Source organism: Hyperolius riggenbachi, chromosome 9 (genome assembly GCF_040937935.1).
Source record: "Hyperolius riggenbachi isolate aHypRig1 chromosome 9, aHypRig1.pri, whole genome shotgun sequence".
NCBI classification, from domain to species: Eukaryota; Metazoa; Chordata; class Amphibia; order Anura; family Hyperoliidae; genus Hyperolius; species Hyperolius riggenbachi.
The window spans coordinates 254,623,143-254,650,990 of record NC_090654.1 but is presented as its reverse complement, the minus strand read 5'-3'; the positions used below and the strand labels follow the sequence as shown (position 1 = coordinate 254,650,990).

The 27,848-nt window shown below is 43.1% G+C and overlaps 1 protein-coding gene across 6 annotated transcripts in view; it reads left to right on the top strand.

Annotated features, from left to right (window-relative positions):
• The window catches only part of KLC1 (kinesin light chain 1), a 203,042-nt gene that overhangs the window by 127,471 nt on the left and 47,723 nt on the right, over window positions 1–27,848 (top strand). For 5 of the 6 annotated variants that reach the window (XM_068254334.1, XM_068254333.1, XM_068254331.1 and 2 more), the window contains exons 14-15: window positions 5,606–5,736; window positions 17,459–17,525. In XM_068254334.1, coding sequence (XP_068110435.1) covers window positions 5,606–5,736; window positions 17,459–17,525 — 198 coding nt within the window. The remainder of the gene's footprint in view (window positions 1–5,605; window positions 5,737–17,458; window positions 17,526–27,848) is intronic. The other variant, XM_068254335.1, reaches the window with a different exon arrangement.

Genomic DNA, 27,848 nt, shown 5'->3' with positions numbered 1-27,848 from the left:
AAATTGGTCAGTTGATAGATATGGAAGTCTCTGATGTGCTAGTCATGATCATGCTAAAGCAGGATGTGATCACAGCAAATCAGAGCTGTGCAAATCTATCAGCTGATCAAACAAATCACGTGCTTCACCACCAGCTCTCCTAGACATGACCATCACTACTGGAGTCCTGTGCTACAAAGGCTTCTCCAGGTAATAAGAGTATTGGAGAGCAGAGGTGGTTTTGCAAAACTGTCCTGGATTTGTTAAAAATCATCAGATGGGTAAGCTTTGTTACCCTATCCTAGACATCTATCTATCGATCTATCTATACTATTAGACCCAAGCCCGTGTAAAAACGGGCTCTAGGGTCTGTTTCTTGCCCTGCCGCATGTTACTGTGGACGCACGCGCACCCAGCCCGCTCACACGCCCGCCTGGCTCCCTGGCCCCGCCCTTCTGTCTCTGTGAGGATGGGTCCGTGCTGCGCACATACGCAGTAGCAAAAAGCACAGACCCAGCTACACAAGGATAGCGTGACGCAGGGACACGGGTTTTATTATAGAGGATATATATATATATATATATATATATATATTATAGCGTTAATTGTTGTGTAGTTGCATCTGCTTGAATAGGTTAAGCATCTGACAAATATCATTATGGTATCAGAAGCGCATTACACTGGGCTGTATATATCTGTGCTCATCCTCAGATCAAACTCCTGTTGTAAGCTATACAAGTCTGATTTGATGCTCTGAACTAGGCTAGCCCCCTTCTTGTTTTATAGTAGACTTTGTATTGTTCAAGTGATGATCTCTGCCCTATGCTTTAATCTTCAAAGCCCATCCTAGGCTAAAATCAAAACTAAGCTGTGGGAAGAAAAGGTGATACTCACTGGACCTTAGGTCCTTAGTACTCTGCTGTGTGACCACGTTCCTTGTCTTATGGCATAGTGGTAAAATCTGCAGCAAGTGTCTCCATCTAGTGGTGCCAGTCGGACCTTCAACCTTCTAGACACTGCACTGCTAAGTTTGTAGCAGCTCTATGAATCCTACCTTATCACAATGCTGGATACAGGAAGGTGAGACTGGCAGCTATCTTGGAAAAGGGCACTGTGGCATCTTCACTGTTGTGACTGGGCATGAGAGACCCAGCAAAGAAAGAACATTGAGGGCTCGTTCACACTAAGGGTGTTTTTGCCCTTTTTTCAAGCGCTGCTGATTTTCAAAATCACCCATAAAATGCTTGTGCGATGAATCTCTATGAGAAGGTTCATATCAGCACGTTGCGCCCACTTTTTGGTCGGCAAAGCGGTGCCTGTACCATTTTTGGGGCGTTTTTGCTATAGGTAAAAGGTATAGGAAAAATGCAGAATGCTCACAAAATCGCTTTGTGCATCGATTGCATGAGCGGTTTTAAGAATAAATACGTTGTTTTCTTTTCCGGGTCAGAGAGTTCACTTCCTGACTTGCGTCCTGGAGTGACAAATATATATTTGTCAAGGGGTACTTGTGATGATTACTTTGCTAGGGGGCACTTGGTAAGTACATGGTTTTAAAAGGGGTACATACCAATAAAATGTTGAGAAACGCTGTTCTAAAGGTCAAACTGGGGACATGCCCCACCTGTGCCTTGGTCTGCCACTTTGAAGGGTGGCTTCAATGATCAATAGTGAGACAGAGAAGGTGGCCCTGGGTTCAGGCTTCTGCTGAAATGTAAAAACTGGGAGCAATGCAGGTTATGGTCTTCCTGGAGCTCTTAAGCAGGAAATAAGGGATACACACATTTTCTTTGTCGGCAGGTTAAACGTTGGGTCTTCAACATTGCTTTACTCAGTGTTAAAAAGGTATATGGATGTGGTACATTTTCAGTTCCTCTATGCCAGGAAGCCTCTTTAGGAGAAAAGCACCATAGTCCTCTAAGGCACCAACCGCTAATTTTGGGCCTCTGTAAAGTTGGTGGTGCATTGCAGAGTTGGCTGGCCATCTCTGGACAGGGAACACAGGTATAAATGATTATCACGTTATTTAATAAAATGGCATTAGAGAATAGCACTGCAGTTGGTCAATAAAAATAGGATTTTTTTATATTTGGATCAGATCAGAAAAATCCACCAGCTTTTGCCAATGTCCTAAGCAGTATTAGGCAATCAGGAGCAAACTACATCACACAGAGATCCACAAACTCCAAATGGTCAGGTCAACGGTTATTTAAACCAGACCATTAGAGCTGGTGGAAATAGAGGAGGACAAATAAGGTTCTCTGAGACACTAGATCATAAAGGTGGCCATACGCTTGTCACTTTTTTTAGCTTTTATTTATTTTTCCCCCATCGAAATCTGGCCATTTCTTTCCACCACCGGGGCTTCTGTCGGTCTTTGTTCCCGGGAGCTGTGTGTCACCTGACTAAACACTAGAGGCCTCTATTGGGTCACCTAAGGTACGTGCCACAGTGCCCCCTAGTGTTTGGCCTCTAGTGTTTTGTCACACACAGCTCCCTGATAGTGGAGAGATGGAGAAAAGCCCTGGCGATGGAGAGAAGGGACAGGTTTTCTTTTGGGGGGGGAACTAAAAGCTATTGTAAATCTGTGTAGTGTGTGTATGTGGTGGAATACGCTCACATAGGTCCCGCTCTGATCAGATAATTATCTGAGAGGGATTTATCGGATGCCCACATCGACCCGTGTATGGCCACCTTAAGAGGTCCTGGAAAGCTGGTTTGGATTAATGTAAAATAATTTTCTATTCAGTGATAGATCTATTAGCCCTCTTCTGAGTCATATTAGATCATAGACGGGGTTGCTAAAAGGTTAGTGAAATCAGTTCTACAACTGTGATCATGTAAGACGGAATAGGTTTTTTTTGTTTGATTTAAAAAATACTAGACGTCAAGAATTGTTCAAAACCGGTCTTGTTGTGGATACCTTCATAGCACGGCTGCAGTTATACAACCACTGATTCTCTAACCAATCAGCAACCCTTGCTGAGCTCTGATATTACACAAGTGAAGGTTGTAAAGGTATGTCAGCTAATGGCCCACAGCAGTTAATATTCCAGACCAGATTTTCTTGGACTATTTGTGTTCCCCCAAGGTCTTGTATTTAAAAGACTCTAAAATAAGGCCCAGATATTTTCACGTCTGAGAGTTCACAGCTGAAACGACCAACCTCCCAGGATGAATGGAACCTGTTTCTTAGTAGGGAACCACCTGTACTTGAATTCACTGCTAAATCTTGAAACAAAAGTGTTCACTAAAAATATTGCTCTTACTTTCCTCCTCCTAATCTAGCCATCTGAAAATGGTTTTAAAATTCAACCATAGTATGGTCCAATCTGTCCAGCTTTCTCTGTTAACTTGTTTCTGAACTCATACCCCTCTGGTGAGTCATGCTGTCTGCTCTCTGTGTGCGGAAACAAGTCAGCTGCTCGGTGTGTTTGAGGGAGCCTGAAAAGAGCAGAGGTCTGCACATACTGTAGAGCAGACGGCATGACCCCTTGGAAAGGAGGACGTGAGGTAGCAAGTAGGAGAGAGGCTGTGAAGAGCTGCAGATTCTGCCATGCTGTGATCTAGTTTCAATCTAGTTTTCAGCTGGAGGAGTTAAACTTTGCAGGGTAAACAGAACTTGAAGTAAATACTCTACTCAGGATATAACGGTCCTATTATACCGATGGATCCGCTACAGCCGGGATGATGAACTCTAGTCCTCTAGGGTTGAGGTCCTCGCACATTTTTGGCGCTGCTCAATTTAATTGATGAGACTGAATCAGGAAAGCTGTGGTTCAACAACACATTTCTCCGGTTTTCAGTCCATCTGAAACACTGGCATGGCTATGTATGGCCCTTGAGGACTGGCGTTTGACACCTGTGCATGACATATGTGAGCAAGCTTGACTAGTTTGCGTCTCATTCACCCATCTTTATTGATGCCTAGTTTGTCTTCCCAGGCTACTTTATCTTAAAGCGAATCCGAGATGAAAAACTAACTATAACAAGTAACTTGTCTATATATCTTATCTAAAATTTAGATAGTTTACACAGCAAATCTAACTGCAAACAGCTTTAATAGAAAATGATTATTTCTTCCTGCGATACAATGACAGCAGCCATGTTGTTTGTAAACGTTACACAGAGGCAGGATTATCTGCATCTTGAGCACTCAGGATGAAAAACCTAATCCTCCCTCCTCCCCTCTGCCTCTGAAATCAATGGCTAGTAACACCTCCTCCTGCCCAGACGGAGCTCCCATGAGCCCTTACTACTGCCAAGGCTCTCTGAAAACCTGTGGGCGGGGTTTATTTAGTTTATAGGGAATTAGAGCATTAAAACAAAAACAAAAAAAGTATTTGGCCTGAGTGCCCTATAAACAATAGGAAAGGAACACAATTATGCAATGAGTAAAAGTTCACCTCGGATCCACTTTAAAGCACACCTGACCCAAGGCGAAGCTACTTAAGGTAAGCACAGAGGTATGTTCATGTTGGATTCACATACCTTTGGGCTTTGTCTATTCCCCACCTCGTTCCTCCTGGTCTCCACAAGCACTAAGGCTAAAGTCAAATTTTCATACAGGTGAAGGCAGCTTGCCAAGATGTTCTCTCCGATCACCCTCCCATTACCTCCTCTTCCTCCTAAAGCAAACTAGGCACCTGTGTACTCTGAGCCTTAGGGAGGTTTGTAAACTGTGCACGCTTTGGGGATAAAGCAGTATTTAATTACCTGGGGGGGGGGGGGGCTGCTCCATAGACCCCCTTGTTTATTTGGAAGCATCTACTTTCTCTCCCCCATTCCTTGTGTTCCAGCAGTGTTTTCATATGTTCCCAGCTGCTGTGATGCATACCGGGAGATGTAGTTCTAACTCCCCCTCCCCTTCTCACTGCCATTAGCATCAGGATATGAAGTTAAGCATTTGTGACTTCTCGGTTTGAAGCACAGTGTCCTGTCGTCCTCCCCCCAAAGACAGGGTTTTGTTTCCTCTCTGCCACTCTGGGATAAATACTAATTACAATAGTCCTCATCTGCCTGCAATTTCTGCATGCCCTGCCATCTGGCAGAAGTAGGAAATAGCCTGTACTTAACTCTTAAATGTAAAAAGATGAGGTAAAATGGAAGTTTTTTATCAAGCCACATTGCTGGTGTGCATTTTTAATGTGCTATTTAGGCACCCTAGGGGTTAAAAATGCTTCTTGGTTCCCTTTAAATGTAGTGGATGGTGCCGAGAAGAGGGGGAATGGGTGGTGATGGGAGGGAACCTCATGGTAAGCCTGCCTCTTTCAGTCGGGCCAGGTAAACTTTTAGATAAACTGTACTTGGGGTAATTGCTCAACACTGCGTTCTGTACACACACACACACACACACACACACACACACACACACACACACACACACACACACACACACACACACACACACACACACACACACACACACACACACACACACACACACACACACACACACACACACACACACACACACACACACACACACACACACACACACACACACACACTTTATTAAAGCTTACTTTTGTTTTGGTTATGCTTATGATTTTGCCATACTGGTGCACATCGCGCTACGTCTGCAGGTATCAACACATTTTCATGCCCTGTTCACCTTCTGTTCTAGGACGGCACTGGATCTTTAAAACGCAGCGGGTCCTTTAGCAAACTCCGCGCTTCCATAAGACGCAGCAGCGAGAAGCTGGTCAGGAAGCTGAAAGGAGGCAGTTCACGAGATGGTGAACCAAAGAATCCTGGGTAATTATCCATATCTAGCTGGGCCACTGATGTCCCAAAACGTGTGCTTCCTGTAGCTTAGCACTGTGCTAAACTAAAGAGAGTGATGCTAAGACTTGAGTATTTTCTGAGACTGTAACGGTATATGAGATGAAAATACTTAAAAGGGAATCACAAAGCTGCAGGAAACGAGGCTGAAGATTCTTAAACCTATTAACGTGTTTTTGTATTGCAACAACTGAGACTATTCAGTTTATGCTGTTTACACTGTGACCTCATATATAGCATGGAAACCTCGTCGCACAATTCCACTTTTCAAAGTGCAAATGATGTACACACAATTACGTGTCCTTGAAATTAAGACATCCTCGAATGTAAGACCTAGCAGGAATTTTGGGCATGCTTGAAATGTAAGCCCTACCCCGAAAGCGAGCCCTAGCAGCAGTAAGGGGAAAAAAGTATGGCAACTTGTGATATTACTGGAGCTGATGATCTCGCGGGCAGGACCATGCCTCCGTCAATGGGCCAATCGCTGCACACGCTGCTACTGAGCGAGTACACTGATTGGCCCAATAACAGAGCCATGGTCCCTCATGCAAGACCATCTGCTCCAGTAGAAACTCAAGCTGTACTTCTTCACCATCGGCTGAATCTCTGGGACACAGTGGCATGAAGCTGGGGTTAAGATGAGGATGCAGGGGGGAAACGGGTACCTCATTTTCTGAATTTTATAAAGCTCTGAATATTTCCCCCATCCCCCCCTCCCCAAGCCTAGGCAAAAGGCAGTCATTGCCTACATTTGCCAGGGAACATACAGTAAGTAAAGTGTTCCAGAGGCAGTTTTGCCTGCAGTACATTGGGCTTGAGGCAAAAATCAGTTTTTGCTGGACACTGGATATTTCAAGAGCCTTAGGCTAAGTTCACACTGAATCTGTTGCAATGTACTGTATGCAAAATTGGTGTCTTGCGGCAACGCGCACGTTGCAAGCCCATGGTACCTCGTTCAGTGTTCTCCCCTGAATTTTTTTTCCAGCCGGGTGACATAAAATAGTAGCCGGGTGGCATGAAAAAGCAGCCGGGTGGGGTGAGATGAAAATGCAAGGAAACTCTGCTTAGGAGGAGGTGAGGAGGAGAGCTGGCTAAAAGAGCCTGGGGAGAACACTGTCGTTGCCAGTAATTGGTAACGTAAATGCAATGCACACGCTTGCACAAGGATTGCTTTATTACGACACTGTGGGGCAAACACACTGATGTGAATGGGCCTATCATGGGTCCATTGCAGCAAGTTGCTGTGCGTTAATAAGGGCTAGTTCAGACAGACACTTGGGTGGTAAGCATGCCATTTCCCGCAGGCAACAAAATCAGCGCTTAAGGGATCAACCACCGCTTCCATTCATATCTATGGAAGTGGCTTCTAGTGATGATACTGTTGTTCTTCTAAATGCCGCCGTAGAGCAAGTTGTTTAGTCCTGGGCGCTACCTGCAGCATCCAGGATTGTCTAAAAGTTTCTCAGTTCCGCGTTCCCCTGCTGAGGCCAAAACGTGCAGCCAAATGATGGCAATCACCACTGAAGGTAGCCAAATGCTTTTCTGCTCGCTTGCAGAAAAGCATTTGGCATCAGTTAAATGAGCCACGGCCCTGATGCCCCTGTGAAAGAAGCCTAGCTCCCGTTACAACGCACGTCATTTGAATGCACCCTAAAGTACAGACAGGTTACCCAGTATCTGCTCCTTAGCATGGCAGTACAGTTAAAGAGAAACCGTGACCAAGAATTGAACCTTATCCCAATCAGTAGCTGATACCCCCTATTACATGAGAAATCTATTCCTTTTCACAAACAGACCATCAGGGGGCTCTGTATGGCTGATATTGCGGTGAAACCCCTCCCACAGGAGACTGTAAGGACCATTTTCCTGGCAGTTTCCGGTCTGTGAACCTCATTGCATTGTGGGAAATAGCTGTTTACAGCTGTTTCCAGCTGCCAAAAAAAAGCAAACAGCAGCTTCTTCCACTTACATCACCTGCCAGCAGTAAAAATATTTCCATGTAATGAATGTCAGAATGTAAATTGAGGAAAGCTTTTTCAATGGGCAAACACTGACTAAATCATTATAGATAATTATTGTACAGATGAAGCACTTTTTTATTACATAATTTTCACTGGAGTTCCTCTTTAAACAAACTAAAAAAAAAACCAAAACACTGAGAAAAGTGGAATTTGGTGCTTTGAGGTTTGGATTTATGTCCTCAGGTGTGCAAAGACTGCAGTTTATTCAAAGAACAAATTTAGGTAAAACTAAAATGTTACAAAACAGAGTATATTGTATCAAGATTTCTTCTTGAAAAATGTATTTTTTTGTAAATAGAATGTTTGTATATTTGATTTTTATATGTCTTACATGAGAGGATAGATAGTCTGGATCTGCAATAATGCATAGAGGATTTTGTGTGTTGTACAGAAGCTTATATATGACACGTTAGGGAACAAAGTTAACACAGAAATTCATATAACTTTTTACGAACAGATAGACGTCCCAGCTATAAATAAATGAACAATAACTCAGACAGATTAACCTGTGTATACGGTTTTACTGTCCTGTTTCTGTTATACCAGGCAAATCAATATGCAAATTAGGAGGTGTGTCTTTTGACACAACTGCCATGTGTTTATAAACTCTAGTAGGGCTACTCCAAACTGCAAGAGCTTTTTCTAAGTGCTTGTGATTTGAAAAGTTCTTGCTAATACAATGCTGTGTGTGTGTTCACACTTGAGCAATGTTTTTTTTTTTTTTTTTTTTTTTTTTTAATCATCCATGGCATTGCATCAGAAGAGCTTTTCAAATCACATTTGCTTAAAAAGTGAGCCAGCCCTCACTGTTTAGCCCTATTGATAACTACAGGCTCTTGCTGATATAGTGGTTCAGGACTGAGCCCTTTCGACCAATCAGTAGCAGAGAATTAACTAACTTCCTCTGCATTTATGCCTTAATAGAGCTGTATACAAAGGCTTCTGGGCTATAATACATTGTGGCCAATATCATGAGATTTTGCATATCTCCACATTAACAGGTGCTGGCAGTATCCATACTTGTCATTCTCCCCTTCCTTTTGATATAATGTTGTATGTTTAGCTAAGCATACAGGTTTATGGATTGCTTCGCAGATTTTTCTCTAGCCAGAGGGTTGTCAAAGCATCCTTGCATGTTCCGTGCATCCTCGCTCTCCCTGCAAGTGGTGGCTTGGAAACTGTTGAACTTACAGCTTACTACACACACACACACACACACTCACTTGAGCTGTTTAATCTGTGAAGAGGACTGTTAAAAAAATATAGACCCCGATAATGTTCAAATATTTTAGACATTTAATAGAGAACTTAACTCAACTACAGCCAGGCTGGACTGCATTGGGTCATATTGTTCTACTTCTCTAGAATGACAAGACATTTATATTGCACTTTTCTACTGGCGTACTCAAAGCTCATGAGCTACTGCTACTAGGGCTTGCCCAGTAGGCAGTAGCAGTGGTAGGGAGCTTAAAGAGAACCCGAGGTGGGTTTGAAGAATATTATCTGCATACAGAGGTTGGATCTGCCTATACAGCCCAGCCTCTGTTGCTATCCCAAACCCCCCTAAGGTCCCCCTGCACTCTGCAATCCCTCATAAATCACAGCCACGCTGCTGACAAACAGCTTGTCAGAGCTGGCTGTGTTTATCTCTATAGTGTCAGTCTGCTGCTCTCCCCGCCTCCTGCAGAACTCCAGTCCCCGCCTGCATCCCTTCCCTCCTTGCTGATTGGAGGGAAGGGATGGGGGCAGGGACCGGAGCTATGCAGGAGGCGGGGTAGCAGCTGAGACTGACACTACAGATGTAAACACAGCCTCACAGCACGGCTGTGATTTATAATCATAATAATAATAATAATGGCAGTATTTGTATAGCGCCTTTCTCCTGTCGGACTCAAAGCGCTTGCGAGGCAGCCACTAGAGCGCACTCAGTAGGCAGTAGCAGTTAGGGAGTCTTGCCCAATGAACTCCTTACTGAATTACTGGCTTACTGAACAGGCAGAGCCGAGATTCGAACCCAGGTCTCCCATGTCAGAGGCAGAGCCCTTAACCAGTACACCATCCAGCCACTTTATGAGGGATTGCAGAGTGCAGGGGGACCTTAGTGGGGTTTGGGATAGCAACAGAGGCTGGGCTGTATAGGCAGATCCAGCCTCTGTATGCAGATAACATTCTTTAAACATACCTCGGGTTCTCTTTAACCCATGAACTCCTTACTGAATAGGTGCTGGCTTACTAAACAGGAAGAGCGAGGTTCTAACCCAAATCTCCTGTGTCAGAGGCAGAGCCCTTAATATATAACCCTTAGTATATAGCCAGATCTTCCTCAAGTATATAGCCAGATCCCCTTGTATATAGTAAGCTCTGTCTGCTGCTGGCCGCCTCCTCCAGAATGTTGGATCCCCCTGTGGCTAACGCTGTGCATAATTCAGCTCTTGGATCAGCGGTGAAGGCAGCTTAAGATGTACAGTAACAGCAGGAAGTAAACAGAGCTCACTTCCTGTATACGGGCTCTGTTACTGTTCAAGTTTAGCTGCCTTCACCGCCGATCTAAGATCTGAATTATGCAGTTAGTAGCAGCCCGCATGGGGTTCCAACTTTCTGTAATCGCTTCAGTCAAGTGATTGATTTGTAAGTCCTTGATTGGCTGGATGCAATCACTTTTGCTTCCTTTTGTAGGTAAAACAGGAAACGTGATTGGGACTGGATCAAATAATTGCCAACAGACAAAGTCTTAAAGTAACCCTGTAGTGAAAGCGATGTGGAGGCTGCTATATTTATTTGCTTTTAGGAAATACAGATGGTCTGGCTGCCCTACTGGTCCTCTACCTTCAGTTCCTAAAGTGAACCAAGCACCATTTGTAGCACCCAGGACATCTCATTAGCACATTTAATATGCATCTCAACAATGTGGCTCATTAATAAATAAATAAATAAATAAATAAAAACCTAAATTTAGCAGAAGGTTTTATTGCCCTACTTCCGAGGCCTGTCCGACCACTGAAGTTAAAGGCAGATAAGGACCACTGTTCTTCAACCAGTTTAGAGAAGTCACAGATGCTATCTTCACACATTCCCCTGGATAAACAATGGGCAGCTAGAGGGGGAGAGGACATGGCAGCTCCTATAGCTATTAGAAACTAGGGGGAAAAAGTGGTGCTTTCTTACATTTAAAGCTGTTGACTGGGTTGAACAGGTATGCAGATCAGGTGATCTGGCTAAAGTATTGACCACACTAGTCCATTTCTTGTCAGATGTGTGATTCGGACATTACTGAGGCCAAAGAGATCTGTAGAACAGCCAGGCAGCTGGAATTGCTTAAAGTGTACCTGAGATGAGGTCAAAGGAAAAATCTATACATGCCTGGGACTTCCTTCAGCCTGATCGCTCCCTCGTCATCCTCAGTCGCTGCCTGGTTCGTTGGCAACTGGCCCCAGTAAGTCTTCCAGATGGCGCAGTTCGGCTGAGCAAGCTTTCCTATCATGCTCCCGTTGCCGGGAGCGTTCTGCGCCTGCACCGTATTACTGCACAGGTGCAGAACGCTACTGATCATGAGAGCGCGCCACGGGCATGCACAGCATGCCCTGGACGGAAAGACTTTCTAGGGCAATTTGTGGAGAATTCAGGTGGTACTGAGGACGACAACAGAGCGATCATGCTGGAGGAAGCCCCAGGTTTGTATACATTTTTTCTTTGGCCTCATTTCAGGTTTACTTTAAAAATAAATATGGTGTCTCACCACTGGGTCACACTGCAGGGTCTATTTAAGCTATGTGCAAGCTTTAAGATTTTCCTAAACTAGAACATTTGTTCTAGGCTGTTTTGGCCAAAATCTTAAGCATGTACAGGTGGTTTCCCTTTATTGACCCTCCTCTCCTGCCATAATGCTTATTACTGCCATCCCCATATCCAGTCGAGGAAACAAAATGTAGAATACTGAGAAAACAGATCAGCAACATTCAGTCAATGTTGTTCCAGCAGCAACCACATAAATGGCCCTTGCAGTCATAATGATCATCTGAATCAAGTTAGATTTCACTCTAGTTAGGAAATCTCCATTGCCAACAGTAAACACCTCCTGTAAGGGACTAATATCTAGAAACGGGACACACCCACCACTTCTCCTGCCGCCACATTCAGCTGACTGGAGCCCACCAGTAGAACCAGGGCATGACCTATGGCACGTTTCCTTAGCGTAGCACTTTCCTGGTAAACTGGACTTGTCTAGTGTCAGGGTTTTAACAAAGAGGTCATCCTTAGCAGGTATGGCAAACTGTGTTGATTTCTCCTTCAGTGTTTGTAAAAGTGAGTAATGACCCCAGTGATGCAGGGAAGGTAACCTGTTTGAGATGGTTGATGAGATATTTCTGGCTTGTGCGCAAATTTCATGCAGATCTTAAGCGGCTTGGAATGGGGCAGGTCAGTCAACAGGAAGTGGATTTGATTGGCCCAGTCCAAGAAGTCAGAATATTGGCAGGCCTCAGAGTATTGGCACGCCTACAACTGTGGTGTCAGGGACTCGTAGCCATGGACAGGTGTTAGTAGTCCGGAGGAACTTAAATCCAATGAAAGCCTGGCACAACTAACCATTTATTCCATCACCATGTTGAACGGCAATTATTTCAGGGTCATCCATACAGTACTTGTTTCTCAGGGCAAGTTAAAGTGGACTTGAACTCAGAACTTCCTCTCTGCTCTGAAAGATCGGCAACAGCATAATAACCTTTTTTAAAAAATTTTTTTGTTACAGCTGATACAAAACCTGTAATCTGTAGTGTCTACTTCCTCCTTTCCTGCGCTTACCAATTAGCTGCTGTGCCATGGCAGTCAGCTGACACTGCTGAGGGATCAAATTACACTTGTTGTTAGATAAAGATGAGGCGGAATTAGACAGGCTGAACTCTCTAAAAACCGTACAGGGTTCATGTCTCTGTTTTCCTTCTGTCCTGTGCAAGAGTTCAGGTCCGCTTTATCATACAAAGGGGTACTGTTTAGATAACCCCGAAACCATTGTCGGTTTCTAACCAGGTCATGGAATAAATGGCTTGGAACAGTAGTTGGGGGTTGCTGAGCATTCATTAGATTCGAGGTGCCTACAATTCGCATGAAATTTGTGTGCGTGCCGGAATCCTTTTCAACTCAATGGCCTCAATTCTGGTAGCTATGTGAGGTAAGTATTTTTTTTGTAGGTTAAATACCTCATGAGGTATTTTCCTCTTCCTTTTTTTTTTTTTTTTTTTTTTTTTGTAGCAATTCTGAAAGATTTTTCTCCATTTCCGAACATGAGGTTAAACCAGAGGTAAAACATGTAAATGCATAAAGTGAGGTAAAAACATGAGGCATTTCAGCAGTAAGCATGCAGTAAATGAATAATAGTAGTCTTTGCCTTCCATAAGTTAGGATAGTCTTATGTTTTGTTTTTGAGGGGGGAAAGGTGTATTTGATTATGTAGCAACCTATGAAAAGTATATTTATAGGCATCCCTTTTATAAAAAAAATCCAGTAAATATTTGGAGTTTTATTTCTACTATTCTTTTCTATTATACAGCCTGAATAGGAAAGGCACTAAAACAGCAATAGGCACTCCACTATAAACTGCAAAATGCATACAAATTGACTTTACCTCCAGGTACAGGCAGGTCTTAAACTGATTGGTAAATGATGTGCTAAAATGCCCCCTAATTTCCACGAGAATAGCTATTTTTGGTAAAATGTATGCAAACTCATAATTTACCTCATGAGTAAAACCTAACAAAATTGCTAAATGTCATTACCTCATGAGGTAAATGACCTCACATGAGGTAATTTGTTTGATAACCCTACCAGAATTGGGGCCATTGAGCATCTCGATTCACTGCTGTGTACGGAAGAGATAGAAGTGAGAAAACAGACAGTACGGTTTCCTATTATTCAACAGATGTTTGGTTTTAATGACATAGTATTTGCTGGACAAAGTATAATTCATATGAAATATTTCACCTCTATGGATCTTTTGTAGAATATATGAATGAATAAATCTGCTATGTTTACCACACTTTTATGTTATTTTTTTTCCGTTTGATATTGAATTTGTTTTTGTGACATAAAGGCATGTTCTGGTCACACCCGCTGCCTTCTCAGCTGAAGCACTGATTGAGTGAACGCTAACCATTGTATACACAGGCCTTGCACGATCCTTGTACTAATTCTGGCTGTTTGCTGTGTGAATATGCGCTCTCTGTGTGTATGTTCTGCCCTCTTCAAGCTAATGTCTAACCAGATCACAAGCTGCACAAGTATGGATCCCAGATCCCGGAGCTCACCAGCTGTGCCTGATGTATTGGTGAGCAAAATCTAGGTCGATCTGCCGCTGGCAGCAGATCGATGGCCCATAGAGTTGTATTGAATCTAATGATCCAATAATGCATTTAGATCAATTTTCAATAGATTTTAATTCTGTAATCTATTTAATCTGCTCCTAGTGTGGCACACATCAGATAGATTCCTGTCAGATTAGACCTGACAGGCATCTGACAGAAATCTATCTGATGGTCAAATCTACTGCAAACCTTTAAGTGTATGGCCACCGTAAGACAGTATCTTTGGTTGGTCAGGTTATATCCTTATTACTATTATCTAATATCTATGGGTAGCTCTTCAGGCGCAGCATGTGACCTCCAAGACTCAACCGATAAGTCCTTCACCAGTTTCATTCTTGTCAGTTGCTTCTTGTTTTGTCTACAGATTTATAAACTTAATATTTAAATCATCATTCTAATGATTTTAAGTAGGGGGTTGTGGAGATGTGGGTGGTATACTGTCTGCATTGGTCACTAGGTGGTGGACATGAAATTAAAGTGAACCTTAAGGCTGAAAAAAAAAAAAGTTTTTTTTCTCACCTGGGGCTTTCCTCAGCCCCCTGCAGGTGATCGGTGCCCTCGCCGTGTCCCTCCGATCTTCCTGTCCCCGACGGCGGCCACTTCCGGTTTCGCCGTCACCGGCCGTCAGGCTGGGAACGCGAGTGATTCTTCGAGTTCCCAGTCACAATATCGCCCCCTATGCTGCTATTGCGGCAAGGAAGGCCACAGTAGCAGAATAGGGTGAGATAATGTGGCTGGGGACACGAAGAATCACTCGCGGTCCCAGCCTGACGGCCGGTGACGGCGAAACCGGAAGTGGCCGCCGTCGGGGACAGGAAGATCGGAGGGACACGGCGAGGGCACCGACCAGCTGCAGGGGGCTGAGGAAAGCCCCAGGTGAGTAAAACTTTTTTTTTTTTCAGACTTAAGGTTCACTTTAAGGTCTGCTGGATGCACATTATTGTGGTATATAGATTGCTATGAGTACAACCATGCTAAGTGACAATACCTCACAAAAAATATTTATAAGGGCCTGTACACACTGAGTGCAAGCGCATGCGTTTTTAAAGTGCCTGTAGTTTTAAAAACGCATACGCTTTTGCCTGCGTTTTTTGTGCGTTTGCGTTTTTCTTGTAATTGCTGATTGGCTAAAGAATCCTTTGTTTTTTTTCTAGTTTACATTTCAACAGGAATCAGGACATTGCAGAGTCTTCTGGGATACTGACTTCTGAAAAACGCAGGCAAAAACGCAAGCGCATGCGTTTTTCATGCGCTGCGCTTAAAAAAGCGCAGCAGGCACTGCGTTTGCGGTTTTTTAAAAACGCATCGCACCAGTGTGTACAAGTCATCACGATTTTCATTCTTTTTCAAAAGACCTTGCGTTTTTAAAAACGCATGCGTTTTTAAAAACGCAACGCAAGCGCAGCAGTGTGTACAGGCCCTGAGGCACCCACATCATGCACCAAATCATATCATAAAGGGGTATTTGGACTGCTGGACTGGACACAGTCTTGTCACTAGCTTCTGATCTCTTATGCTAGGTACACACTATGCGATTTTCTGGCCGATTTACTGTCAGATGGATTATTTTCAACATGTCCGATCTGCTTTCCGATCGATTTCTGAGCATTTTCCGATCGATTTCCGTTCAAGTAAATAGGAAATCGATCGGAAAATGCTCAGAAATCGATCGGAAAGCAGATGGGACATGTTGAAAATAATCGATCTGACAGTAAATCGGCAAGGAAATCTGTGTGTACCCAGCATTAAGTTGAACACTGGTTGAGACCACTGTATGATTCTAGATGGTTTATTCCAGCTCACAGATCCAGTTGAACCCATACCAGCTATCCTGGAGCACGTATAATGTGTAAATTACTGTGGGCACCCCTGCCCTTCCCTTTACTTTATGGTTTATACCAATCTATAGCTTCTTATGTTAGTAACAGGGCTGTTGAGTCAGCACTCTTCAGTTTCTGAAGCCACTGACTCCGGATACCTAAAATTGTTCAGACAACTCAACTCCGTCTCCTTGGCTTAATACTTACTACGGCTGTGGAGTCGGACAAAAATCATCTGACTCCTCAGTTTATGAAACCTCCGACTCCAGGTATCCAAAATTTCTCAGACTCCCTGACTCTGACTTTGCAGCCCTGGTTAGTAACACTCAGTTGAATTCACAGGCAGAGTCACGAGAAAGAAATATAACTTTGATCTCGTACAAAGCATTTAGGCAGAAAATGCTGTGTAAAAATGTTAATGACCCACCAAGAACCGTTTTCAACAAGTTGTTTACTTCAAGGCCACCAGAAAAAACAAACAAACCCTGATGACACCATTGAGAAAGAAGGGGGGGGGGGGGGGAGGTTTAGCCTAGAACTGCAAAAGTGTTTTTATTGCAATTCTGATCTTTCATCAGAACTAGTTCTAGATTGGCTTGATCTGGATCGACTGTTTTCCTAAAATAACAAAATATAGAGCTACCTAAACTTTCAACAATAAATGATAGAAGATTGATATGAGGATGATGTTTACCCTCCTTAGATCACTTGGGGTTTTTAAGGGTGCAAGAGGTTTGTTTTTATATCTATATCATGATCATCTTTTGTGGTGCAACACGGTGTGCAGTAAAGGTCATTCACGTAAACTAACATTGGTGGCTGTTCATAGCAATCTATATGACCATTTTCATGCGTATCCCATGATGCCGAGTGCAGGAACAGTATACTGTTAGAGAAGTAGCTGCCATATTTGTACTGAGGAACTGCATAAAGTGGACTTGTCACTGTCTAAATTAATGGGTTACCGTAGTCTACCAAATCGTAAAATTATGACCTGGTGCAATGAAATAACTGTCTTTAATACTACTCAACATATGAAAATACGGACATGAAACGGAACAGAGAGGAAGACTTAATGGGAACATCTATGGCAGGTGGACAGACGTGAGGAGCTGGCTGTAGAGTTTTTGCCATCAGACTCAAAATAGTTTATTTCTCAAAGAACAAGAATTTGGAGTAGACTTAGGCGACAAGTATATTTTTGATCTCTCCCCAACCACCATGAACATTTCTACAGTTCTTAGATAGTAACATTAAGTTTAGTTTTTCACCCTAACTAGAGTTTGGCTAGTTTAGTCCACAAGTCCACTTTCCCGATGAAGGAACTATGATCAGCTTTATGGTAACACCTTTTTGCTGGAAATAATGCTGTGAGGAAAGTCCTCAGGGGATGAACACTGATGGAAAAGAACAGTGCATAGGAAGAAGAGTATGTCTTGTTTTGCTGTGTTTTCTCATTGGTTGGTTTGTCCTTGCATGTTCACTATCCTGGTTGCAGCATGAAGCGTGCCAGTTCTCTGAATGTTCTTAACACGGGTGGCAAGGCTTCTGAGGACCATATGCAAGTAAGATGCCCCATCATGTTCTTTACATGTTCATTTAGAGCTAGTATGTGTGTAGGTGTAAATCACTGTGTTAGTCAAAAATGCATTTAGAAATGTATGTCCTACAGATGTGGGGGAGATTTACAAAGAGCTCTGCATTGTACACCTTGTTAAATTTGCTAGCTCGGAGCAATTTCCAAGCTTTAAAGGAACATTTCCTTGTCAGAGTGTGTATTCAGTGAGCCTTAATCCAACTGTGAAGCAGTTATGATTATTGCCAACAGAGCATAGGATGAAGACCTACATGATTGGAGATTGTCTACGAGTGAAGACTTCATAGCAGAGATTTCAGTAGTTTCAGAGATTGAAACAGATGTGATATAGTTGAAGTCGAGCCGAAAGCTGAGCTCCTGAGCATGCCTATTGGTCAGTGAAGCCACCCATCGCTGTAATAAGGAGGCTTGAAAGCACATAAAGGAGGGAAGTCCTCTTGACACACTTAGCAAAAGTACAAATGTTTGTGTCTTACTCCAAAGTATATCTCTGGAACAAAACGTTTGTCATGTAGACTTCACCAAAGTTGAAGCCCTAGTGAAGAGAGAACTGGGGGTTTGGCCACAGCAGAAGCTAAGTCTTGGGCAATACCAGAGGGCACTCTGTGTTTTTAGTTTTAGATGTAGGTAGTAGCAAGGTTAGTGTTTAGGCGTAGGTGGGGGAAGATTAGTGTTAGGCGTAGGTAGGGGGGAGGTTAGTGTTAGGTAGTGGCAAAGTTAGTTTGGGTTAGGTTAGGGGGAAGTTGGTGTTAGGCGTAGGTAGGGGGAGGTTAGTGTTAGGTGTTGGTAGTGGCGAGGTTAGTGTTAGGCGTAGGTGGGGGAAGGTTAGTGTTAGGTGTAGGAGATGTTAATGTGAGGTTTAGGTTAGGATGGCCGATAAAATACAGGTTAAGGTACCAATAATATTCTTCTATCGGCATTATACATTGGCCAAAGTAACAGGTGCCTCTATTAAATATACACGTCTTATACCACTGCCTGGACTGGCTTTCCTGCAGCTGCCATGTTTTGACTAGGGGGAGAGTTCTAATTACGAGTACTCAATAAGCAGGAATATTGGGATCCTTCAGCTTAACAAAAAATAAAAAAAAAATGGCAGAACAAAGCAGTTCCAGGCTGGTAAAACTTCACTGCTATATTGTTTTCAGGATGCAGATTCAGAACAGTAGGTGCATATTCTTCTGTGTGTGAGTTCCCAATGAATGTATTTAGGAAAATAAGCCCAGCATTAAATCACTTATTATGCAGATGGAACAGAGGTGCTAATCATGTTGAAAACAAAATTAAAATGAATAAAAATAGAGGAAGTAGTACTTAATCTCCTCATAGAAGATTCAACATGAGATTATCATCAAAAATGTGTTCCCCAAAAATTGACGCGTTTCGTCGGACACAGCCCACTACCTCAGGCAGTAAAGCAGGAGCAGCTGTTCTCTGATCAATGCAAGTGTGGTACCTTCATTAAATCACTTGGCAGCACTGAGCACTGTTTTTGATGACATTTCTTATTTCCTGTGCTTACTGCTGTTGTTGCTGTAGACATGAGTGTGCCTGCATCCCTCCACCACTAGATGCTGCTTTTGTGAGTCTGCCTTCTCATCCAGAATGCTGGAAAGGTCCCTCTCCCAACAGCAACCACCTTAGCTGGAGCATAAGCAGTAAAATGCACTAAAATCAGTGTTAAACTCTTTGTAAATCTTTCCCATCTTACAGTAGACAGGGCAACAACATCGTTTCTGCCGAGTGGACATCGATGAGGTAGAAACTTTCTGCTGGTTACGGTTATATGTGCTTAGATGTTGTTGACCGAAGGACTGATGTAATGTACAGAAAATTAAAAAAAATGCATTTGTTTAATTTTTAAATAAAAAAACCTGGTGCTGCAGTTTACTGGTGCTGGTGTACAGGTCTCTCTAATCCCCCCCCCCCCTTTTAATCTGAGGCCACGCCCCCAACAGTGATGCATGGATCATGCAACCACTGCAGGAAGGGTGACAGTTGCATTCAGTTTGAAATTACATTTGCATGAAAGATGGAAAAGTTAGCAACTCATTGATTATCTATGTTGTACCGCAGTGGTGAGGAGAGCAGCAACAGTGATCCTCTGCACCAGGTACATGTATGATTTCTCCCCCCCCCCCCCCCCCCAAACATAATACTGACTTAAAGTAAATGCATTTTACATTTTTGTACATAATCTGGGGTTTTAATGTCGCATCGCAAACCTTGTGTAAATTACTATGCTAATATAAAGCTTTCTTCTGGTGAGTATGGAATGAGGCAGCCCACGGTGGCCTGACAGAGATCACCTTACACATCTGATTCTGATTGGTGCTTGTGGGTTATTGCACTTGTTGTTTTTTTTTTAGTTTTTATCCAGTTTTCCCTTAGGGCAGGGGTATGGAACCTATGGCTTGGGGGCCAGATGTGGCTCTTTTGATGGCTACATCTGGCTCACTGTTAGTTGATTCACTAAGATACATTGCTCAAGCAGCGCAGCTTAGTGTGACAGCGCAAGTCACATTTTCAAAGTAGGCACGCTACTGCTGTAGCATGCACTACGAACTCACACTCCCCCCAAAACGAACGGCGGCTCCAATTGTCCCACCCTGGATCCTGTCCGGTCCAGTGACTTTGTAGAATGATCCCCACCCTTTGTCCTGTCAGGTCCAGTGACTTTGTAGAATGAGATCCCTGCACTTTGATTGGCCCAATAGGCTGCCTGTCACATGACAGGCAGCCTATTGGGCCATAGTCTCATCCTACAAAGTGAATCAACCCCCAAGTCAGCTAGCTAATTGTACAAGCGGTTAGTCTGTATTTCTCCTGTCTGGCTCTCAGGGAAATTGCTGATGTTGCTGAAACCCAAGAGAAGCTGAAGATGTTTCTGACACTTTTGCTGCCCGGAGGATCAACTGTGTACATGTCACCCTGGCAACAGGGACATGAGCCCTCTGCTGCGCCTGTGCACTGTCCCAGTTTGTATGGCTCTCGTGGAAATACATTTTAAAATATGTGGCGTTTATGGCTCTCTCAGCCAAAAAGGTTCCTGACCCCTGCTTTAGGAGGACCTGAATGTGATACCGTAAGAAAGTGATTTCTTCAAGTAGACTTGAACTCTAGCACAGGACACAAGGAACACATAGAAAAATGCACCCTGTGTGTTTGTTTTTAGAGAGAAGTGCCTGTCTAATTCCCCCTTATCTTCAAGTAATTGCAAGTGTAATTTGATCTCTCAGGAATCTCTGCTGCCTCGGCAGAGCAGCTAATTTGTAAACACAGGATGTTGACACATTTTTCTGATTCCATAGTTAGACTACCCAGCAAGCTCATGTTGAATCAGAACTCATTGGAATGTGTAAGGGGCTGCAATGGACCAAAAAGCCCTGTTACTAAAATTCTTTGGAAAACAAAAGTTTGCATGTTGGATTAGGCCCGGTTCACACTTGCGGTTTTGCAAAAACCGCACCGGATGTCCGGACCGCACCGGAGCCGGATCGGACCTGAACCGTACGGTTCCTGTCCGGATCCGGTCCGGTTGCATACGGTTTCCGTGCGGTATGAACACGGTTGCGGTCCGGATCCGGATTCTAAAAGAGATAACAACCTGTATAAAAACAAAAAAAAATGTTGGGGTCTGGGAGGTCAGCAGAAGGGGGACCTGTGGAATCAGGCCCTCCGCTGTTTAGCACTCACCTCCACCTCCAACATGCTGCCAACATCTCCAGCTCGTGCTGCTCCACTCCAAAATGGTTGCCCATGTGTCCCCGATACAATATCGCCGCAACAATCCTCATAGGAAGTGGGGTAGAACATCCGGATTTTTTGCCAGTGTGTTGTGCGCTCTCCGGTTCTCATTGGTTTCCATTGGCCGGATGGTGCAGTCCGGCTCCGCCCCGGATACGGCTGCCGGAGGAGCCGGACCAAAAAATAGCGCATGTTGGAACGGACACCGGAGTCCGGATCCGGTCCGGCTCCGGTCCGGACGAAACGGACACATGTGAACCCTGGCATAGACTTACATTGCTATGCCGTGCGTCCGTTTCGTCCGGCCAGCATGCGGTGCGGCTCCGGCACGGCTATTCCGGATAGCCACCGCTAATGTGAACCGGGCCTTAGTGTAGCTCTGTTATATTAGCAAGATGACACATTATTGCATTCCAGCGCTTCTGGAGATTTGTTTAGCTCACAGGGACAACAATGGATAATTTGCAGTGATGCATTGTGGTAGACATCTCGGAGCGAACTCCAATCTGAATGATTGCAAATACTATTTTTTTTAAGAAAGCAAACTTTTGCTTTCCTACCTGAGTGGTAGCTACATGAAACACCACTAGAGGGCGCATGTGTCCCTCTAGTCTGATCGCCGCCGGCAACAGCAAACAGGAGATTGCGTATAGAACACGATCTCCTGTTTGGCTTCTCCTGTCGCCATGGCTACGATCGGAATGGGTTCAGGTCCACTTTACATTTCTCCCTAACACTGTTAAAGTAAAATTGATACAAGATATATTTGGGCCTTGCCATTGCTGACATTTAAAGCGGACCTGAACTCAGAACTTCCTCTTTGCTGTAAAAGATACTTTTAAAGAAAAACTATTCTTTCTTACAGCTGACACAGATACTGCAATAAATCTGCAGTGTCTACTGACTGCCTTCGTGGAAGCAGACATATTAACATCCTGTGTTTACAAACTAGCTGCTCTGTCGAAGAAGCTAGCAGACACAGCTGATAGATCAAATTACACTTGCGATTAATCACAGATAAGGTGGAATAGACAGACTGAACTCTCCAAATACATACAGGGTGATTTCCTTACGGTTTTCCTTCTGTCCTGTGCAAGAGTTCAGGTCCACTTTGAAAACTAAATCCTAGCTTTCTGGCAGTAATGCTGATCCTTAAGGTGCGTACACACGTCAGATAAAAGTCTTTGGAAAATGAAAGATCACAGACCAATTTTACCCCCTTCTATGTAGTATGAGGGCTATACTTTACACAGTCTATTCTATGGAGCTGAACTCCCCATCAGACAGAAATCTTTGCAAGATGCTGCACACACAGATGCTGTACACATGCAACAGATCAGTATCTGCAAAAGATCAATCCCTGCAAAAGATCTGTTCCTGCACAATGCATTCATAGTCTATGACATCTGCAGATCCTCATACACACCTTGTTTAATGGACATTCATCTGCAGATCAGACAATTATCTGCCGATCTGAAGTTCCAACCTGGTGGATCTGATCTACAGATAATTGTCCGTTAAACAAGGTGTGTATGATGATCTGCAGATATCATAGACTATGAATGCGTTTTGCAGGAACGGAGCTTTTGCAGGAACAGATCTTTTGCAGATACTGATCTGTTGAATGTGTACAGCATCTGTGTGTGCAGCATCTTGCAAAGATTTTTATCTGATGGGGAGTTCAGCTCCATAGAATAGACTGTGTAGAGTATGGCTCTCATACTACATAGAAGGGGGTAAAATTGGTCTGTGATCTTTCATTTTCCAAAGACTTTTATCTGACGTGTGTACCCACCCTTGGGTTATTATACTTTCCCAATCGCTCACTTGGAACAAGTATGCAGAGCAGATGGGCTGAGATTTGGGCTTTTGTCCACGGAGGACGGCTTTCAGGGAATCGGCATGACAGCCAGACAATATTTACAGCAACTCCAGTTCCCTCCCTTGAAATGTGGAAATGGGTAGATTTCCTGTAAATTAAACAATCATAAATTAGCCTGTGTTTAGTGTATTTAGTCACACTTGGTTACGCTTTTCATTGTGCTTGTTTCATGTTCACTGTTCATTAACTCTGACACACTAACCCACATTAATAACCTCAACTTCCTGGATGTTTCTGGCATGGTAATCACTGATCCGTGTTCTGTTTTATGGCTTATTAACTCCAGCAGATGTTGTCAGAATATGCTAATACTCTTGTGGTGAAAGTTTAATTGCCTAATTACTATAGTAGTTATTGAAGGGCGTGCAAAGTACAATGGTGTATTGTGACTGTAGGCACCCTTACTACAGCAGCAGCATTGACTAGTGTCTCAGAACAAGACTCTACTGAGCTCTGGTGAGTCGCCATAGTTACCCAGCAAGCTCATGGTGATCCAGAACTCATTGCAGTGTGTAAGGGGCTACAAAGGACCAAAAAGCCCTCTAGCTTACAGGGACAACTAAAGATCATTTGCATATTCAGCAGTGATGCATTGTGGGAGACCTCATATGCTCACTCTGACCTGAATGATCGCAAATACCTTGTGTTTTAAGAAGGCAAACTTTTGTTTTGTCGTAAATAAGAAACACAAGAGAGCCCAATATAGTGTAGTATGTATTGGAAACCGTGGATAAATGTAAGTGTGAGATGAATATACTCACAAACATGGGTTACTTCTTAGGCAACCACTGTAGATGCAAATGAGATTAGACCTGTCCTCACTCAGGATTAAGATGTCGCTCTCTGTAGATCAGGAAAGTAGGGGTAGGTCACCCCTCCACCAGGGGTGGGCACAGTATTCTCGCAAGAGAACAGAGGCGCCAACAGGATAAAAGGTAATAAAAGTTTTAAAATTTGCTGAGAGGCAGTGGTGGACTTACCTCCGGAAAGCAGACTCAAAATACTGTCTGAATTAAACAAATACATTTATTATTGGTACCCCAAAAGTTGCAACGCGTTTCGCGGGCACAGCCCACTTTATCAGGCAATAAGATAGGGGACAAACTGTGGACAAAGTCAAAAGACGTTGCTGTTAAACACACCACATAAAATTGACTAAGTATGTAGTATCATGCAAATTGTATGCAACATTTTCACAATATAAACACTGGATATGAGGTTGCACAATTAAAACAAGGTTGACAGACCCTAGCATCATAAAATCCACAAAAAAGTCAGTGAATCCTGTAGCCTAAGGAAAAATTAAATTTAGTGTAGGAGGCAAGAAAGTGCAGAGTGCTAACTATATAGTGCAAAATATTGCTAATGAGGTGCCGTAGTGTAGCAGCACAAAATGAGTGACCGCAGATAAAATTAATTGTAAAGTGCAGAAGTATAGGGCAAGTATAAGTAAAAATGCATTGCATAAAAGTATGTAGTATGATGCAAATTGTATGCAACATTTTCACAATATAAACACTGGATACAAGGTTGCACAATTAGAACAAGGTTGACAGACCCTAGCGGTATAAAATCCACAAAAAAGTCAGTGAATCCTGTAGCCTAAGGAAAAATACAATTTTATGCAGGAGGCAAGAAAGTGCAGAGTGCTAACTATGTAGTGCAAAAAATTGCTAATACAGTGCTGAAGTGTGGCAGCACAAACTGAGTGACCGCAGAAAAAATTATCGTAGTGTGCAGCAGTATACGGCACAAATTAATAAAAATACATTGCATAAAAGTCAATTGCATAAAAGTTGCAATAGTGCGGCAGGGTATAGTGAATATAAGCTAGAGATTGTGAAATATGTTAGGATAAAATAGTAAAATAAAAATAGTAGTAGTCTTACCAGTAGCTCGTCAGTAGCACGAATAGCGCCTCTGTGATGAAGTGAGGACACTTCATGCTTTATATATGGTGCCTGGGAAGTGTCTGCCAATGGAAGGAAGCAGAGGGTGTAGGGTGGGCGGGGCAGAGATACGTGGAGAGGGACAGGCAGCCAGTCAGCTGCTGCCAAATGTATGTGGCCTTTTGTATTGAAAACTACTATAGTAGTGTGTTGCTGCCATCATGTGGTTATTAAACGGTATGGCATCTAGTGAATTAAATAGGAAAAAAAACAAAACCATTTTGTATGTTGATTAGGATCAGTTCTATATATGTGGTGTCCAAAATGTAGATTATAGTCGGAGGATGCAATCTATAACAAAAACATAAAATAAAAATAAACATACACAATACACACAATATTTACATAATCATCATTAACCTATTTTGGTTCCTGGACGTAGAAACTACGTCCAGGAACCACGCGCGCTACCGCGGCCGATCGCGCGCTCCTGGCCGCGGATTCGGTAGCCAGGCAATCAGTGAATCGGGCTACGGTGCCCGATCACTGATTCCTCTCCCCCGCTGAAAAAGCGACAGTTTCTCTCGGAAGCTGCGCCTTTTCTGGCTGTTCCCTCCCCGATGCGTCACTCTAAGCGTGTGTTACGCTTAGAGTGACGTCATGTAAACAAACTCATGGCCGCCATCTTGTGGCCAAAAAGTAATACTACAACTTAAAAAAAAAAGAAAATCAACACACATTTACATTACAAACCTATTGTTTACCTCCCAAAACTACCCAAATAAAATGTTTACTATAAAAAAAAAACATGTAAATATTTACCGGGTCTAAACTTTTTAAATATCAATGTAAAGATGAAATATTTCTATATTTTTTTTATTTTAAACTTGTAAATAGTGATGGATGCAAAACGGAAAAAATGCACCTTTACTTCCAAATAAAATATTGTCGCCATACATTGTGATAGGGACATAATTTTAACGGTGTAATAACCGGGACATATGGGCAAATACAATACGTGAGTTTTAATTATGGAGGCATGTATTATTTTAAAACTATAATGGCTGAAAACTGAGAAATAATGAATTTTTCCATTTTTTTCTTATTCTTCCTGTTAAAATGCATTTACAGTAAAGTGGCTCTTAGCAAAATGTACCCCCCAAAGAAAGCCGAATTGGTGGCGAAAAAAACAAGATATAGATCAGTTCATTGTGATAAAGTTATAGGCTAATGAATGGGAGGTGAACATTTCTCACGTGAAAACGACGGAACCTTAATGGGTTAAATAAATATAATCAATAAAAGGTATGATAAAAGAGTTTTGATAAAAGAGAGCGGCAGAAATGAATAAAACGCGGCTAGATATGATAGTGAATTTAGTGAATTTTTTCGAGTTGCTCGTTTAGTTCCTCAGGGACGAGGGTTTTCAGAATTTGTATCCAATACATTTCGGTTTTTCTGAGACGATCAAGGGCATCCGGCAAGTGAGCACGTACTGAGTCAATTAATGTAATACGAAAAAAATCGGGATCATTGTCGTGATGGGTGCAAAAGTGACGTGAGACGCTGTGAAGGGGAAATTTGTTAAAGATGATTATTTTGTGCTGGCCAATCCTGCTGCGTGCCATTTGGGTGGTCCGCCCCACGTACTGGAGCCGGCAGGGGCATGAAATGAGGTAAATGATATACTTGGATTCACACGAGAGGTGCCTATTGATCGGATACTGCATATGGGTAATGTAAGAAGTAAAGGAGGTGTCTGGCTGGATGAATTTGCAGGCTGTACAACGAGGTTTGTTGCATGAATAACAACCTGGAGCCTGTTGGGGTCGGGTATTATGAGTGGGGTGTGGCGCAGAGAGTCAACTGGGGGCCAGAATGTTTCGGAGATTTGGCGCTCTTCTATAGGTGAAAGCTGGTTTGTGGGGTAGTAAAGGTCGGAGGAATGGATCTTGCATAAAGATGTCCCACCTGTTCTTAATGATGTTTCGTATGTGCACGTGTTGGGCATTGTAACGTGTAATAAATCTAGGTGGACCTTCTGTGTTGGAGGGGGTGGATAGATTGGTGGCGGACTTCGGTATTTTGGCTTTGTATTTGGCATCCTTGATTAATTTTTGGGGGTATTTGCGAGCCGTGAACTTTTGGGTGAGTATATTGGATTGAATTTCATATTGTTGTGGATCTGTACAGTTTCTGTAGATTCTTCTGTATTGGCTATAAGGTGTATTGGTGATCCAGGGATGGTGATGGAAGCTGTCGATGTGAATGTAATTGTTCGCATCAACCGGCTTGAAGTTTTGGTTTTGATGTGGTTCATGTCAATATAGAGTGTCGGGTCTAGGAATTGACCCCACCCCTTCTCTAAACAGTACACTCAAAGCTTTTATCAACAATGCCTTTCTAAATATTATTACAAAGAATGAAACATTTTTTATCATCAATACTCAACCCCAAACTCCCCTATTCTACTATCTACCGAAGATACATAAGAACTTACACTAACCACCAGGCAGGCCCATCATCTCGGGCATAGACTCCATCACCAGTAACTTATCAAAATTTCTAGATCAATACCTACAACCCCACGGTCAGTCTCTGGATTCCTTTCTCAAAGACTCTCAACATCTGATACTATTACTACATAACATCACCTGGCAGCCTGATTTTTTCTGGCTAACATGTGATGTCACTGCTCTGTACACCAATATTCCCCACTCCTTCGGTCTTACCTCCCTACAATACTTCCTTGCCTCTGATACTTCCATGCCCC